Raw genomic sequence first — 15903 nt, forward strand, 5'->3', positions numbered from 1 at the left:
CAGAGTGGTGGAGAGCTGGAATGCTCTTCCAGAGGCTGTTATAGGGGAAAACACCCTCCAGGGATTCAAGACAAGGTTGGACAAGTTCTTGCTGAACCAGAACGAGCGCAGGTAGGGTTGGTCTCGGTTAGGGCACAGGTCTTTGACCTGGGGGCCGCCGCGTGAGCGGACTGCTGGGCGCGATAGACCGCTGGTCTGACCCAGCAGCGGCAATTCTTATGTTCTTATGTTCTTATGAATGGTAGATGGGATTAGTCTCTGGCTTCTTTGTCCCATTCAAGTAGCCTATCTTCTTGATAAACAATCCAGTCTGGCTGGATGCTTAATGTATGTGAATTCTGTGCAGGTGTATTTAGGATCTATCTGCATCAACATTCCAGTCAGATTTCTTTGAAACAAAGGCGCAAAATCTATATATACCGCGTATCAACAAGGGATCAAAGAAGAAAAGAATAAAAAACCGGCGTGGCTCACTGTAGAAGTTAAGGAAGCTATCAGAGACAAATAAAACCTCATTTAAGGAATGGAAAAGAGAAAAAATGGACGAAAACTGGAATAAGCACAAACAATATCAACGCAGGTGCCATAAGGTGGTAAAAGGGGCCAAAAGAGACTACGAGGAAAAAATAGCCAAGGAGACAAAAAACTTCAAGCCGTTCTTTTGATATATTAAAGGGAAACGACCCACAAAGGAAGCGGTGGGACCGTTGGATGACCAAGGAATAAAGGGAGCACTAAAGGAGGACAAAGCAATCGCCGAAAGACTGAACACATTTTTTGCGTCTGTATTTACCGAAGAGGATATACACAGCATACCGGAACCCATCAGGCTATATGCTGGAAATGAAAACGGGAAACTGACAGGGTTAACGGTCAATCCAGAAGAGGTATGCAGGCAGATTGATAGGCTTAAGAGCGATAAATCCCTGGGACTGGATGGCATCCATCTGAGGGTCATCAAGGAACTGAAAGGGACCATAGCCGAACTGTTTCAACAAATAGCTAATCTGTCAATCAAAACGGGAAAGATTCCGGAGGACTCGAAGGTGGCGAATGTTACGTCGACCTTCAAAAAAGGTTTGACGGGGACCTGGGAAACTACAGACCAGTGAGTCTGACCTCGGTACTGGGAAAGATGGTAGAGACGCAGATACATGACCACATTATTGATCACCTTGACGGACATGGTGTCATGAGGACCAGCCAGCATGGGTTCAGCAAAGGCAGATCTTGTTTGATGAACTTGCTGCACTTCTTCGAGGGAGTAAACAGGCAGCTAGACAAGGGCGACCTGGTCGACATTGTATATCTGGACTTTCAGAAGGTGTTCGACAAGGTTCCGCATGAACGACTACTTCGGAAAACTGTGATCCATGGAATCGAGGGTGAAATATTCATGAGGATTAAAAACTGGCTGAAGAATAGGAAAAAGAGATTGGGGGTAAATGGACAATACTCGGATTGGTAGAGCATCACTAGTGGGGTGCCTCAGGGCTCGGTGCTTGGACCCATGCTCTTCAACATCTTTATAAACAATCTGAACATAGGTACGATGAGCGAGGTGATTAAATTTGCGAACGATACGAAGTTATTCAGAGTAGTGAAGACGCAGGGGGGTTGCGAAGATCTGCAACATGACATAATCAGGCTCCAGAAATGGGCATCGACATGGCAGATGAGGTTCAACATGGATGTGTAAAGTGATGCATGTTGATAACAAAAATCTCATGCACGAATATAGGATGTCCGGTGCGGTACTTGGAAAGACCTCCCAGGAAAGGGACTTGGGAGTTCTGATCGACAAGTCGATGAAGCCGTCCACGCAATGTGCGGCGGCAGCAAAAAGGGTGAACAGAATGATAAAGAAGGGCATCATGAACAGATCGGAGAAGGTTATCATGCTTTACAGGGCCATGGTGCACCCTCACCTGGAGTACTGCGTACAGCACTGGTTGCCATACATGAAGAAGGACACAGTACTACTCAAAAGGGTCCAGAGAAGAGCAACTAAAATGGTTAAGGGGTTGGAGGAGCTACCGTACAGTGAAAGATTAGAGAAACTGGGCCTCTTCTCCCTCAAACAAAGGAGATTGAGAGGGCACATGATTGAAACATTCAAGTTACTGAAAGGGATAGACTTAATAGATAAGTACAAGTTGTTAACCCTCTCCAAGGTAGAGAGAACGAGAGGGCACTCTTTAAAGTTGAAAGGGGATAGATTCCATACAAACGTAAGGAAGTTCTTCTTCACCCAGAGAGTGATAGAAAACTGGAACGCTCTCCCGGAGTCTGTCATAGGGGAAAACACCCTTCAGGAATTCAAGACAAAGTTAGACAAGTTCCTGTTGAACAAGTACGTACACTGGTAGGGCTAGTCTCAGTTAGGGTGCTGGTGTTTGACCAAAGGGCCACCATGTGAGTGGACTGCTGGGTATGATAGACCACTGGTCTGACCCAGCAGTGGCATTTCTTATGTTCCTATGTACCCTTCTATATAACAGCCAATTTGCCCTTCACAGATGCCTCTCTTACCTCCAACATTATATCAGCACATTCCCTTGTCCTGCATAATCTCCAAGCTATGGAGATAAACAGTTCCCATTATGAGTTCAGACCTCTGTCTTAGGTTGTACAGTCATCTGTGTGAGGAAACCCAATACTACATCTTACCTGTCTTTGAGCGAATAAACAGTGCATAAGGGATGCAGGAAGCTTTCTCAGGAGGTTCAGGCTTAAAGGTACCCAGATGTCATGAGTAGGGATATAAGGGTATGGGAAGAGATCATATATTTGACAGCCTGGGAAAAATAGCACTACAGCAAAAAGATGTCCTGATTCTCTGTGTCCAGATGCCAAGGTGGCTCAAGCCTTTATAGCCCTGCCGGACTCCTTTCACTTACCTGTGGACTCACTTCTGGAGACGCAGGATAGAGGAAAGAAGACTCCGAATTCAGCTTGATGCAGGTGGCAACTTGGATATTGGACACTTGCAGCCACCCCAATGTTAATACTACCATAGAGGGTCAGGATAAATTAACTTTTATTGATGCGATTCGCTTTTTGCGGGCGGCCAAGGTGCTCAGGCCTCCCGTGCGGCCCTCTGTTCCCTCTTGGAATCTCAGTCTGGTTCTCTCTATTCTGATGCACCCGCCCTTCGAACCGTTGGGCGGCTGCTCTTTGAAGGACTTTACTCTGAAGGTGGTCTTTTTGGTGGACATTTCTTCCACTAGGCGTGTTTCTGAGCTACAGGTTTTCTCTTGTAGGGCTCCCTTCTTGGAGTTTTCTAGGTAGCAGGTTGTCTAGAGGCCTGTTCCTTCTTTTTCTGCCGAAAGTGGGATGCGCTGAGGCATAAGAACAAAAGAACTTCCATACTGGGATAGACCCCACATTCATCAAGCCCAGTATCCTGTTTCCAACAGTGGTCAAACCAGGTCACAAGTACCTGGTAAGATCCCAAAGAGTAAAACATATTCTTTAGCACTCTCCAGACCAGTAGAGGTTAATCTTTACAAATGGGTATATATCCAATCATGACCAGCAGGTGGAGACTGAAAACAAAACTGTGGGACAGTATATAATATACTCCCTTCTCTATTTACATCAGTCTGCCGAATAGCCAAGCAGAACTAAGAACTGGAAACAGTAATAAACAATACTCCGAACAGGAGTAACAACTAACATACCCAAATGCTGTTGGAAAATGCAGAGGAGAAATACCAGAAGGAAAAATGTCCCCACAGCTCGCCAGCTAAGCCAGCCGAGCCACAGCCGCTGTTCTTTAATTCTCCCCGGCCCTAGAAAAATACTAGAACCCGCAGCAAAAAACAAAACTGCCCGCGCAATAGAACCAACACACCAATAAGACAGGGTGGGGACCTCTACTGGTCTGGAGAAGCTAAAAGAAAGTAAATTAGCAGGTAAGAACCTAATTTCTCCTTCTTTAGCACTCTCCAGACCAGTAGAGGTTAATCTTTACGAATGGGACGTACCAAAGCAGTCCCTCACATGGGCGGGACCCCCGAAGGGCTGACATCAGAACACGCACACCGAACACCGCGTCCTGACGCACCAGAACATCTACCCGAAAGAGACTGACAAAGGAATACAAGGAAGACCAAACTGCAGCCTTACAAATGTCCACTGGAGGCACGAGCGACGACTCAGCCCAAGAAGCCGCCTGACCCCAAGTAGAATGAACTTTGAGAAACTCTGGAACGGGCTGCTGCCCCAGAAGAGAAGCGGAAGCAATAGTCTCCTTGATCTAGCGTGCAATAGTAGCCTTAGAAGCGCCAGCCCCCCTAAGAGGACCAGTCAGAAGGACAAAGAGATGATCTTATTTCCTGATCTCCTGGGTCCGCTGCACATAAGAGCGAAGGACCCAACCAACATCCGACTTGCACAGCTGTCTTTGCTCAGAAGAGCCCTCCCAACTACCCAAGACCGGGAGGACCACAGATTGATTGACATGAAAAGGAGAAACTACTTTCAAGCTGGAGCCGGGAAAGAAGCAGCCCCACGCCCAGGGCGATACTTGCGAAACTCCCGCAAACGCCCCCGGGCAGTGCCACCCCGAGACGCAGGGCGGGCACGGTCCTCAGGCAGACGGGGCACCTTTGAGTCCGTCAGAGTCTGAAGCAACTTATCTAATTCCTCCCCAAACAAAAAAGACCCCCGGAAGGGAAATTTAGTAAGCTTAGCTTTGGACGCAGCATCCGCCGACCAAGCGCGCAGCCACAAAATACGCCGCGTGGCCACGCCAAAGGCCATAGACTTAGCCGAGATCCGCACCAAGTCATAAAGAGCATCTGAGAGGAACGAGGCAGCCATCTCAATCTTCGCCACCTCCTGATCCACCAAAGACCAGTCATCAGACTCCCGATCCAGGACACGCTCAGCTACCAAAACACGGCGTGAGCCACCAGCCCCCCACAAATAGCCGCCTGGACCCCAAAGGCAGAGACCTGAAAATTTTGCTTAAGAATGTTCTCCAACTTGCGCTCTTCAGAGTCCCGCAAGGCAGAACCGCCCTCAACAGGCACGGTATGCCGCTTAGAAATCGCCGAGACCACCGCGTCTATGACTGGCGATGTTAAAGTAGCCCTATCCCCCTCTGGGATGGGATACAAATGAGCCATGATGCGCGCCAAACGAAACGGCGCCTCCGGCGTTTTCCACTGTTCCAGTACAATATCCCGAATATCCTGATGCATGGGAAAAGAGTGGGAAACGGTACGGATCCCCCGAAACAGAGGGTCCCCCACACGCGGAGTCTCTGGCGGCGCATCCTCAAAACGCAAGACCTAAGAAACCTGTTGAATCAGGTCCGGTAGCTCATCTCTCTGAAAAAGGCGCACCACGGACGCCTCTTCGCCGGAGGACGGGAAACCCGACAACCCGCCGCCAGTGGCCGTCCCCTCAAGAGGGTCTTGGAAATCCTCAAAAGGGTCCAGGTCCTCATCCAGACCGACACGCTCCTCAGACCATAAATCCTCATCCCAAGACACCCGCGGACGCTTGGACGAGGGAGGAGGAGGAGGGGACGCCACAACAGACGAGAGAGGCAAAGCCGCAGGGAGCGCGGAGGAAACCCCACTCCCCGAAACCCCCTGGGCGCATCCAGGACCCCCAGCCGCCTGAAAATAGGCTCTGCACAAAGAAAAAAAGAAATCAGGGGAAAAACCCCCCGAGGGTCCCAAGGGACTCCCTGCCACAGCAGGGGACCCAGCAGAAACCTGCCCCTGTTTTTCCAATACAGGGGGAAGGTCACCTGAGATGGAAGACAAAATGGAGGGGCCAGACTGTGAAAATGGCGACTTTCCCGCCAAAAATGCTCCCTCCATAGCCTGCATCGGCTGAGAAGCCTGAACAGTCCCAGCCGCTAAAACAGGCAAGTCGGCATCAGCTGTCAAAACATCAGCTGAGAGGGAATTCCCAACAACCCGACCGTCGGCGGCTCGGGGAATCCCTCCGTGGGCGGTTGGGGAAGACCGGGCTTCCCCAACTCGCGAGGCACCATCGGCGGGGAGCTCTGGGCGCCTGCAGCCGCTGCCGACGGAGCTCCTCCACCGCACCGGCCTGAACACCGCTTGCACAGGCCGGCCACGAGTGCCTCGTGCCTGGAGCACAATGAGCACTTTTTCCCCTTAGAAGTGCTCATTGCTCCATACGCGACCTAGCTATAAAAAAGTGCCGGTTAGATGAAAAAATACAGTAAAATACAGTTTTCTTAAAGGGAAACAACCCTCCAGACCAGCACTACCTCAGGATTTTTTTTTTTTTTTTTTACAGAACAGACTCCACAGGGTCTCGAAGCAATATGCCTTGCTTGATTTAGGGGGCAAGGCTTACTGCTGAGGCTCCTCTAGAAAAATGTGGGGAGGTGGAGGAAGTGGGGGGAGGTACTCCGCTCGAGACCCGCCGGGTTTGACACCCCCGAGGTCAGACGGACCCCCAAACAGGGCCCACCCAAGCTCCGTCCGGCCAAAAACAGGGACTAGAAACCCCCTAAACAAATTCCAACAGCCCTACCAAGGAAGATGGGTACAGATCACATCAACACCTGCTGGAGACTGAAAGAAGACTGAGGTAAATAGAGAAGGGAGTATATTATATACTGTCCCACAGTTTTGTTTTCAGTCTCCACCTGCTGGTCATGATTGGATATATACCCATTTGTAAAGATTAACCTCTACTGGTCTGGAGAGTGCTAAAGAATATGTTTTACTCTTTGGGATCTTACCAGGTACTTGTGACCTGGTTTGACCACTGTTGGAAACAGGATACTGGGCTTGATGGATGTGGGGTCTATCCCAGTATGGAAGTTCTTTTGTTCTTATGCCTCAGCGCATCCCACTGTTAGCCCACTGAATTTGTGGTAAGCACATATTAGTGCTTACTGCAGCTTTGTAAAAGGACCCCAATATTTTTTACCCCCTTCCTCCCTTTTACAAAGCCCGTTAGTCACTGCTGCTGTGGTAATTGCTCTGATGTCCATATAGAATTAATGGACGTCAGGGTGCTTGCCGTGTGGTAGCCATAACCGTGCCTTTGTAAAAGCAGCCCTACATATGCTATTTAATATATTCTACTTGATTGGTCATAATAATATTTTATTTTCAACATTCTCATTTACTTCATGCATTGTTGAATTCTTGTCTGAAATATGTAGCACAGCTATTCTGTATATTTTATTATTTATTCTATGTATCATCATATGTTTATGGTTTTTATTTATCTTTTCAATGTATTTGTTTAAAACATTTTTTATACCATTTACAAAAAAAACTAAACAGTTTGCATCAATTAAAACATACATAAAATAAAAACAAACCATATCATAAAATCTACATAAATAAACAATTTCTTCTCTGCAAATGTCAACTGATAAATCGCAAGAATACAACAGCAAATATGATTAAGCAGATTCTTTTTTTCAAATGACAATTAATAAATCACAAAAATGCAGTAACAAACAACTGAGGGCTCCTTTTATGAAGCCGTGTTAGCGGCTTTAGCGCGCACGACTTTTAATCACGCGTTACCCCCGCGCTAGCCAATAAACTACCGCTTACTCAAGAGGAGGCGGTAGCGGCTAGCGCGTCCGGCAGTTTAGCATGCGCTATTATGTGCGTTAAACCGCTACCGCGGCTTCGTAAAAGGAGCCCTTAATTTTAACTTAAATTGAAAGCAGTTTTCACACAGTCACAATTGATCAGTTAAACTAACAATTTCATTTTTACATATATTTAATTATGCGTTGTGATATGTTTAGAATTTTGACGGTAATGCTGAAACAGTTTATGTCAAGTCCTTGAAACTAATCTGTTGGATATAGAATATTTCTCCTTCAAACCATGTCTCCTCATTCCTTTTTCTTTAGACATCCCTGGTGCATCTTTCTTACCTACTAGTCTGTGGGGAACTTATTCTTCTTCTATGAAGGCCTTACATAAATCCATTAAAGAAGATTCAGCATAGCACTGTTCTCTGTTATACCTCATTGGTCACTTTTCCTTCACCACACTAAACCCAACAGATCGCATCTCTCTGAGCACTTTGCATAACCAACTTTTCACTCAAAGTGAAGTGAGTTTTTACCACAGGAGTTACCAACCAGTGGTATAGCAGTCCCAAAATTTGTTGACTACCATGGTAAATAAATAATGGTGTATGTGAGCATCCCACAAGCATCATTATTGAAGCAGTCCAGAGCATCAGTTAGTGAGCTGCAGACCAATGCTCCAGGCTATAACTTCCAGGCTTTTCCCCAATTCCCCCACCCCCTTCCGATCTAGACCCCCTCAAAGAACCCCCTGATCAAGATCCCAAATCCAACTCTCCAAACCAGACCTTTGATCCAGACCCACTCAAAGAAGAGCCCACAGAACAAGAGCCCCTGAACTAAACCCTTCCCAAACCAGATCTCCCTGAACAAGAGCACCCCTCTATGCACAAGCCCCCACTCCCCAAGCTCCAAAGGATCCTACTTCACAACCATGGACATACCTTAACTCCCTGGTGGTATAGTGGTCCCCAGGCAGGATTAAGCCTCAGTTACTCCTACTCTTCCAGTGTCATCCCTCAACATGGTGCCCCTATATGTATTATTTGTGCTATAACTGTTAGGGGACATGTGTCCTATTGTTCTTCAATTTCTTAAAACTCCCATAGTTCCATAGTTCCATAATACTCTTACCTCAGATGGGCTCCACCAGACACATTCGTGATCACACCGATAAGCTGCAGAACAAATGATTCTGGTGCTCTAGAATTTGCAGTTAGGAGTACAGAGATAATTTGACTTTCCTCACCATGAGAAAATGCAATCATACCTAGATGAAGACAATCATGGATCATTAAATTTAGCATTTATCCTCTTCTTATGATGTTTCATATCAGAAGCAAAATGGGGAAGGGAAATGGAGAAAAAAGAGTTGAAGTCACCTGCAAGAATATCTAGACCAGGGGTTCTCAACCTAGTCCTCGGGAGACACCAAGCATGAGATAAATTTGCATACAATGGGAGGTAGGGCATAGAATCTATCTCATGCATATTTATTGTGGGTATCCTGAAAACACACTGGCTAGGTGTGTCTCAAGGTTTGGATTGAAAACCCTGATCTAGACCAATGCTGCCAAGTTTTATTCAAAATGTAATTAACAGAAATCCAGAAAGTTCTAAGCCATGGTGCACTAGATGTGGTGTATTTAGATTTTATCAAAGCCTTTGACAGTGTTCCACACAGACGTCTAATAAATAAACTGAGTGCCCTCGGGATGGGCCCCAAAGTGACGGGCTGGGTCAGAAACTGGGTGAGTGGAAGATGACAGAGGGTAGTGGTCAATAGAAATCGCTCTGAGGAAAGGGATGTTATTCAGTGGAGTGCCTCATGGTTCAATTCTTGGGCCTGATCTTTTTAACATTTTTATAAGCAATATTGCTGAAGGGCTGTCGGGTAAGATTTGCTTTTTTGCAGATGATACCAAAATCTGAAACAGAGTAGACATCCCAGATAATGTGAATAACATGAAGAAAGGCCTAGCAAAGCTTGGTCTGAAATTTAGCAGCTAAAATTTAATGCTAAGAAATGCAAGGTCATGCATTTGTGCTGCAAAAACTTGAAGGAACGATACAGTTTAGGGGGTGAAGAACTGAATATTAGTTAGGTTAACCCCTAATCAGGCTGGCTAAAAATTCAGTCCTAAATGAGTTAGCATAGTAACACAGTAGTTGACGGCAGAAAAATAACCTCATGGTCCTTCCAGTCTGCCCAAAAGGGTGACTATAGCACCACCCACCACTTCATGTATGCCCAGGTCACCCATTTTTAAATGCTGGTTATGAAATCACCACCATGTCAACCATATAGTTAATAATTATTTTTATGATTTTGCTGTACTTCACCATAGCTTTTATTATGCGACAGGATATATATTGGATCCTTCCTGAGGTCTTGGAGCAACTTCCGGATTGGCTTTATTTAGAATGGCAACTCATGTCTCCTTTGAGATTATGTTATGTTTTAAGTATCAAGTTACCTAAGATTTATAAGGACAATAGAATTTTATTATCTATATTGCAGACATTAAAATTTATTAATAACTTAATACCTATTCCAATTCATCAATCCACATGTCAGTCCTTATGTTTAAACTCCAAGATTCAAATTGACAAGTCTAAGATCCTCTGGAAGCACTAGTTACAGGCAAGCATACGCACACTGAATGATGAAATATTAAATGGAAAGATGCTTGACTTTTCACGACAGCAACAATCATTTGGTATTGCAAAGTCACAAGTATTTAAATGGTTGCAGCTGAAGCTGGCCATTCAGAAGGGGTTCCCTGAATGGCACAATTTAAAAACTCAGTACAGCTTGCCGGGCCTGTGTTTCTAGAACGATTTGCTAGGGCATCAGGCAGCCAAGTGGTATAAATTAATATCTGAGCATCTGAATAAAAAACCAAAAACTAGTTTAAGAGACATTTGGAGCATTGAGACAAAGTAACAAATTTCTGCTACTCAATGGCCATGGATTTGGACTTGGCGGATGAGATGTACAGCATCAGCATCTATGAGACAAACCTGGCTGTTTCTGTTATATAGAATTTTCTGGACCCCTGTTCAATTGCAAAAGGTAGATAGTTCTAAGTCTAATAGATGCTGGCACTGTCATCTGGATATAGGGACATTGGATCATATACTTTTCTTTTGTTCCTTGATACTTAAATTTTGGCAATCAATTTGGAGTCAAATTAATAGGATACTGGAAGTCTCACTGGCATTAACATATGATGCAGTATTGTTTGGTACATTATTAATGTCCAAGAGTCCGATAATTCCACATAACAATAAATTATTTCTCATCATGACAGGAGTTGCCATACAACTCGTTATGAAGAATTGGAAAAACTGGGACAGGTTAAACTATAGCTTTTGGTGGGAAACCTTATGCCAAACTTATAGGTTTGAACGTATGAATTCAATACATATGGGAAATTATAAGAAGTTCAAGGAAATTTGTGGTCCATTAACAAACTTTTGCAAGAATTGAGTATTAGTTTTGCCCTTTGATTTTGCACATCCAGGAAGGGTAGGTGGGAGGGAGGGATATGTACTTAATTATTCTTTGCTTGTAAGGTTGCTTTTCTTGTTAATTTGCGATACCCTGAGTGTTTTTTTAATCTTAAAAAGGGTGGGTGGGGATGGGGAGGGTGATATGAATTTACTGTATCATTTGATAGAATTGAGTGCTGTCTAATTTATTAATTGTATGAATATGTTGCACTTTGTATTGATTTTAAAATGAATAAAGAATTTAAAAAAAGTGTTAGTAAATCAAAGCCTTCTTGCCATGCCCTCTTAACTCTCAAATCTTGTTATTTTAGACTTCTGGCATTTACAAATAGATATTTAAATATATTCTTGCTATTGCAATTCATAACATATTTATTATTAGCAGTTAATTCAAGTAGTTTGGAATCATTCCTATAGGTTTGCTTGTAATGAAAATCAGTTTGGCTTCTTTTGGCTTTTTCCACATCCTATATCAGGATATTCTAATTTCCCTATTGTATCATTATCCTTTGAAAATACCTCACTCAAATCATGACCACCTGACTGCTGACTTTTCCCATTGATTTAGTTTACAAATATTGTCATACATATGATGGCAGGAAACACCAAATTGACTTATCCATTTATTTATTAAGTATTTAGTAATTTGAATAAACACTGTTATCCCTTCTAATATAATAATAAATATGTGTGAGATCTAGTTTTTTAATTTAAGGGAAAAGACCAAGCACTCACAGCTGTCTGAGGTTAGAATTTGTCTTGGCTGTATGTGAGCTTGTAGAACTTGTGCGCTGTATGTGAGCTATCATTAGTCAAAAACCCTTATTTGTTTATCTTTAATCTATATAAAAGTTTATTCCTTTAAATTTTTTTTTCATATTTTATAAATTTTAAATTCTTCATTTCAACTACCAATTGATGTGTTTAAAAAATATCCATTTAATATTTAAGTGTAATAAAGGGCACCTCAACCAAAGAAGATAAATACTTGGATAATTGCTGTCCAAGCTGGAAAGGTGGAGATATGCATATCCAGCAAGCTCAATATCCCATTGTGCCCCTTTTAGCCCCACCCCCAGGAAGTCTCTAAGCCCATCCAAGTTGAACTGCATAACTTTTGACAGCCAAACTTTAAATTCTAGCTAGCATGACATTCAGTTCAAAGCATATATGTGGTTTGAATAGCAGCCCCTTACTATCTAGACAGAAATTAAAATAAATAAAAGTAAAATTAATAATTATATTAATTTACTATGTAGCAGCATCTTATGCCACTCCTATATCTTAAAAATCGGTCAGTCACTTTATGATAGCCTGCTCCTTCCAATTATTCCGAAAGCATCTGAAAACTTGGCTAGTCTCAAAAATGTAAATCTCGCTACCCTCTTTATAATCACTAATTCTTATTATGTTTTTCCTTCCTTATATTAAAGTTCCTGTAAACCGTGCTGAGCTCTATCTTTATGGAGAGGATGTGGTATATAAACTTAAGGTTTAGTTAAGTTAGTGATAAAACTTACCAAATTCAGGTGTGATGTTTCCAGAAAGAACAGATGCAGGCATTATGTCAGGACGGTATCCAGAACGCCAGCTAACTGTTAGAGATCCATATAATCCTTTCCTGGTTATTACAGCCTGGCTCGTCCCTGCTGTAATATTTGTAAGCCAAAATACAACAGACTCAAAGCCAACCTGATGAATAAAGAATGTAGAAATTAATGAGCAGATTGGCATGAAATAAATTTAAGTTAAAGAGGGTCATGTGACATTACAATAAACCTAAAGGCTGAGCACTCCACAGAATCCCGGAGGTAAGTGCATCCAGCTATTATTACTTTATTTTATTTATTTATTTAAAACATTTATATTCTGCTTTTAGCAAAAGCGGCTCACAATTAACATATGCAATCTTTGATTACACGAAAAATCTTAAAATTTACGTCACAGACAAGAGCAAAAGGAGACAGAGTTCTAAATGTAAACATTATATCATCCTCATTCTAATAAATGATTACATATTCAAGTACAGCTAGCAGAAAAATGCTAATTGGGAGACATGCCTATGGCTCGCCCATACTCTATTCATATATGCTCTCATTGCAGTTAGGCACTATGGGACAGATTCTATAAAGCTGCATGCCCAAATTTCCATCCGGCGTGCAAGTTATAGATTAGTTGCATGTATAACTTAATTTTTAAATTAGGAACTGATGGGCCTTAGCCCTTGTGGTGTTAATTTGTGCTAGTTGGTGCAAATCTGCAGTCATGTGCTATAGCACACAACTACAAATGGGCCATGCACATGAGCGGATTGGGGCATGTCTTGCAATTGCACATGCAAGTAATAGAATACCATCACCTGCTCAATTGCCTACTTTAGGTGATTTACACCAGTCTTTGACATGGTGCAAGTGCTCCACCTAAAGTTAGCTACATGTATGCCGACTTTCGATCTATTCTATATTTGCACGCAGTTGCTGTTATAGAATCAGTCCTTAGCACCCCTACATTTTTGTGCACTTTCTTGACCCTACTCATATGACACTCACGTGCTGCCCTGTACCTGCCAATTTGATAGTAACAATGGCTGATTTTAACTCCTAACTCCAACCCACTTGTACAGTGCCCCTGTCTATTCTGTCACTTCCTCTGTAATTCCCTACCCCAAATTGTCCTGTTTGTCTGTTTGATTAAATTGCAAGCTCTGTCAAGCAGGGATTGTCTCTTTCATGGTCAATGTAATGTACAGCACTGCGTGAGTCTGGCAGCGCTATTGAAATGATTAGTAGTAGTAGTAATAATCTGTGGAGGTTTTTAGTAATGTTATCCAGAAAGTGCATCTCTGGTCAGCAGCACTTACCTAGGAAGTAGCAGTTGTTATTTTGATAAGTACTGGTAAATCAGGCCAAGAGATTTACTTTATATATCAAACAACATTACGCATACTCAGCTAATAGCAAAGTTTGTACCCACAACATTTAGGGTTATTAGTTGTCTCTATATTTTATAGGCAGGCTGATCCAATCCTTAATTTCCTTTGTTCTACCCTATCCCCCCCCTCTCTTTACACAGCCTAAATGGACTTACAATTCTTCTTAAATCAAACTTATTTCTGAATTCAAGAAAGAATGAGACAGATATGTGGGATTTCTTAGGGGGAGGAGGAGATAGCAGAAGATTTAGATGGGCAGACTGGATGGACCATATAGCCTCTCTCTGCCATCATTTTCTCTGTTTCTGTGTGTCTGCAATCAAGTACAACTAGAGCTGGACCAGTTTGTACAGAAAATATAAGCCACATACAGGTATACAAAACAGTGTTCAATTTACTGGAAAAGATTAACCCTTAATTTCCCACTGTGTATTCCACCCTCCTCCCCAATTTAAAACTAAATAACAATTGCGGCCTCTTATTTAATTTGCATGTAAATTTTCAAAATGGCTGGCATACATGTGGAAGGGACAACACTTACTATGGTGCAGAATTCTGAAATACCATTACACATGTAAATGTTGGCACTTGCACGTTGCCAAGCATCCTCCATTAATTTTTCCCATGTTTATTATTGTAAATTGGATGCTCTCACGACATGTTCACCACATAAATATGCAGTACACACTTGCATCTGTTTCAGAAAAGGCTCCACATCGGCAGATCTTTTCCTAAATATGACTGAAATTGTACATGTCCTGACCTGGATGCATCAATTCCAATTTCTATGTTCTATCTAAACTGTCCCTTAGTATGGCATATTCATAGGGGATAATTGGTAACAAGTAGAGGGTGTGACTAAGTAGAGGGTATGAACTTGTAACCTAGAAAGTTTGAAAAAAGCTCATGCAGCTGGATCTCCATAGGAACCATAGATTATGTGCAAACAGGCAGGCACCTCTGGAAATGGCCAGGCACTCAGTACAGGAATTCCAGCAGTTTTCAGAAGCCTAGGAATACCTATAGAGAAGCCAAGCCAGTTCTTGGTCTTCCTGGAAGGTAGGCTCAGGCCCTAATGTTTTAAACTTACCGTTAAAATCCTATGGGTCTTTCTAGTGCCGGTAAATTTTTTATTTCACAAAGATGAGAAATACTGCAAAAACTTTTCATGCAAATGAGCTCCAGGGAGGTCCATGAAAATTCCATCAGTTCAGACATTGGAGAATGTGACCAACACATACACAGAATAGTCTACGGAAAGAGGCATAAACGTACGCATGCAATCGGCAGCCCCAGAACTGCAGGCATTTGCTTTTAACAGATGCGCATGAGATGTGCTTTTAACACATGCAAACATAGGCGTCGGAAAGGGGGGGAGGCATGGCCTCCCCAAATATTGACCATTCTGTAGTGATCCAATGTGGGAAAACCCCCACTTCTTGCGTGGCTGGGAGCTTGTTACCAGCTAGCATGCCTTCTGGTCGGCCCATTCATCTTCGCCTGCATCTGCTTCTCCCTCCCTCCTGCCTGCTCACCCACCTGCCACATTTAACTTCTTAGAAAAGCGCTACACCACCCTGCCGCTGGCCCCAGCGTCTTCTCACCACTGTGGCCCCCCCCCTCTGACATTTGGGCTATGGCCTCCCCAAATATTGACCATTCTGTGGGTGATCCAGTGTGGGAAAACCCCCCACTTCTTCTGTGGCTGGGAGCGTGCTACCGGCCAGCATGCCTGCTGGTCGGCACTCTCTAATGCGGCCATTCATCTTCGCCTGCATCTACTTCTCCCTCCCCACTCCCTCCTGCCTGCTCACCCACTCACCGCATTTAACTTCTTAGAAAAGCACTGCGCCACCCTGCCGCTGGCCCCAGCGTCATCTCTCCACTGCGGCCC

At 43.5% G+C, this 15903-nt stretch overlaps 1 protein-coding gene across 1 annotated transcript in view; it reads right to left on the reverse strand.

The window, feature by feature from the left end:
• The window catches only part of ADGRV1 (adhesion G protein-coupled receptor V1), a 786618-nt gene that overhangs the window by 403739 nt on the left and 366976 nt on the right, over window positions 1-15903 (reverse strand). The window contains exons 72-73 of the mRNA XM_033919809.1: window positions 12598-12769; window positions 8696-8831 (exon numbers count right to left, since the gene is read on the reverse strand). Of these exons, the coding sequence (XP_033775700.1) occupies window positions 8696-8831; window positions 12598-12769 (308 nt within the window). The remainder of the gene's footprint in view (window positions 1-8695; window positions 8832-12597; window positions 12770-15903) is intronic.

The sequence above is a fragment of the Geotrypetes seraphini genome, chromosome 1 (assembly GCF_902459505.1).
Source record: "Geotrypetes seraphini chromosome 1, aGeoSer1.1, whole genome shotgun sequence".
NCBI classification, from domain to species: Eukaryota; Metazoa; Chordata; class Amphibia; order Gymnophiona; family Dermophiidae; genus Geotrypetes; species Geotrypetes seraphini.